Genomic DNA, 1971 nt, shown 5'->3' with positions numbered 1-1971 from the left:
AATTCGGCAAGGTGACTTCCCGCCGAACAGCCTTAGCCTCCTTAGTGACATAAGACTACACGGCATTGATAATTATATAACTGGTCTTGGGGCAATGCACCACCCTGCTCTCACTAACCAAATCAAGGTAGAAACCCTCGAAGAAGGCAAGGCTCAGTATAGATGGCATGTGTATACTGATGGCGCCAGGAACAATAATGGGACCGGAGCCGCTCTGGTAGTGTACGACACCCTTGAACAACAAAGTCTTCCATGAGGAATACTTCAGGTTACACAGTCATTGCTCCAATAATCAGGCAGAGCTTCGGGCAATGGTCAGGGCCCTTGCCTTGATTACCAGGGGCATAAAGCATTACACTGGGGGTATAAAATTAATAACAGATAGCCGTTACGTAATCCAGACTATTAGAGGAAACAACAAAACGGTGGCAGATGGGATTAAAGCAAGGCATCTTGCCAACAATCTCAACAACTACAGCAACGTTACCCTTTGTTGGGTTCCCGGTCACCAAAACATCGAAGGAAATGAGCGGGCTGATTCCCTGGCCAAAAAGGCGGCTGGTTTGAAGCTAAATCCCACCTATGGACGTGTACCTATAACGCACATCAACACTTACATCCTCAAAAAATGCAAAGAGGCCTGGCAATCGGAATGGGAAGTCTCCACTACTGGCCGCACTACCTACCGCTTCCTACCCTCCATCCACAGACGCATCCTCCTGCATCATCTTCACCCCACCTTTGAGCTCTCCCAATGCCTCACAGGGCATGGGAACCTTCCGGCATATCTACACAGATTCAAAAAACTTCCATCTCCTTACTGCCATTGTGACAACACTAGTATTGGGGATGTTTTCCACTATGTCTTTGACTGCCCGGACTTTGACCTCCAGCGTGGTCCTCTATGGATGCACTGCACCCTCAACGGCCAGCCATGGCCACCTCCAGCAGACTTTCTATGTGAGACTAAAGAAACCTTCACCGTGTTCAACAATTTTATAAACTCCTGCACCATCTTCCGTGGTTCCTCGCAGGGTTGTCCACCTACAGGCACTCCCCTGCCTGCCACCGGTCCATCTTAGGCTGGCCACCCATCCCCCCATCGATTGGGCTCCACCTCTGTCGGATAGTCTGCAAGCCTAATCACTAGTTCGCAATTTCCTTCTAGCATCCAGCTATCATCTTCCGCAACTTGTCCAGCAGCAGTAACCTCTTCCAGCTTCCAGCAACCACAACTCACCGTGTTCGTCAACTACCTGCCAATAAGGACCATCTGACAGACTTTACAGCATCAACATCGCTTGCACAAGGCACCTCTGTATACTACCCAACTTTTTTGTAATACCCCACTTGAAATGTGTTTATTGTATAATTATACTTAGTACTGTACTCTTCCAAGCCAAATTGGCACCTTGTTTATATGTAAATGTTCCTTTATTATCAATAAAAATAAAAGTTACGTCCGTCCAGGAAATCCCAAACCCTTCCTTTCACCCTCTGCCTCTTCCACCCCCTCCCCGGCCTTTTTCCTCTTCCTCTCTAACCTACTTCTTCCCAACTTCCACCCTTTATCCTAACCTTTTCTAACTTTCCGGGCTAAGTCGAAAGACAGCCTGCTCATTCTATTCCTACTGAAGGGTACACGATAGGTTGTTTAGGGGTACAGAAAAAAGTTAGTTATTATGGCAGAAAAAATAATATATTATGTATCACAAACTAATAGTATTAAAAAATTATTAGGTAAAAAATGTTCCTTGCAACAATCACAACTTTATTACTAATTTAAAGTTACAATATATAAAATTAACATTACGGGTACTCACTAAATTTCTTAAATGAGGGGTACAATCTAGAGATATGACATGTCACGGGGTATGCTAATGAAAAAAGGTTGGAAACCACTGTGCTAAAGTAATGTTTGCTTTAGACATTTAATCACCTGACTTAATTTCCCAAGCCAAACCAATATAA

At 44.7% G+C, this 1971-nt stretch overlaps 1 protein-coding gene across 1 annotated transcript; it reads left to right on the top strand.

The window, feature by feature from the left end:
- The first annotated feature begins 248 nt into the window (after nt 1–248).
- On the top strand, nt 249–1082 carry LOC111614534. The gene has a single exon (XM_023355911.1). It carries the CDS (start codon nt 312–314, stop codon nt 1080–1082), a length of 771 nt encoding a protein of 256 aa, XP_023211679.1. The 5' UTR covers nt 249–311.
- Nucleotides 1083–1971: the final 889 nt, after the last annotated feature.

This window comes from Centruroides sculpturatus, unplaced genomic scaffold (genome assembly GCF_000671375.1).
Source record: "Centruroides sculpturatus isolate CEXI.00-Female unplaced genomic scaffold, Cexi_2.0 scaffold1798, whole genome shotgun sequence".
NCBI lineage: Eukaryota > Metazoa > Arthropoda > Arachnida > Scorpiones > Buthidae > Centruroides > Centruroides sculpturatus.
This window is presented reverse-complemented; position numbering and strand designations above follow the sequence as displayed.

Coding starts and splice junctions, on each gene's coding strand:
- LOC111614534 (XM_023355911.1), top strand. CDS start 312: ATGGTCAGGGCCCTTGCCTTGATTACCAGGGGCATAAAGCATTACACT.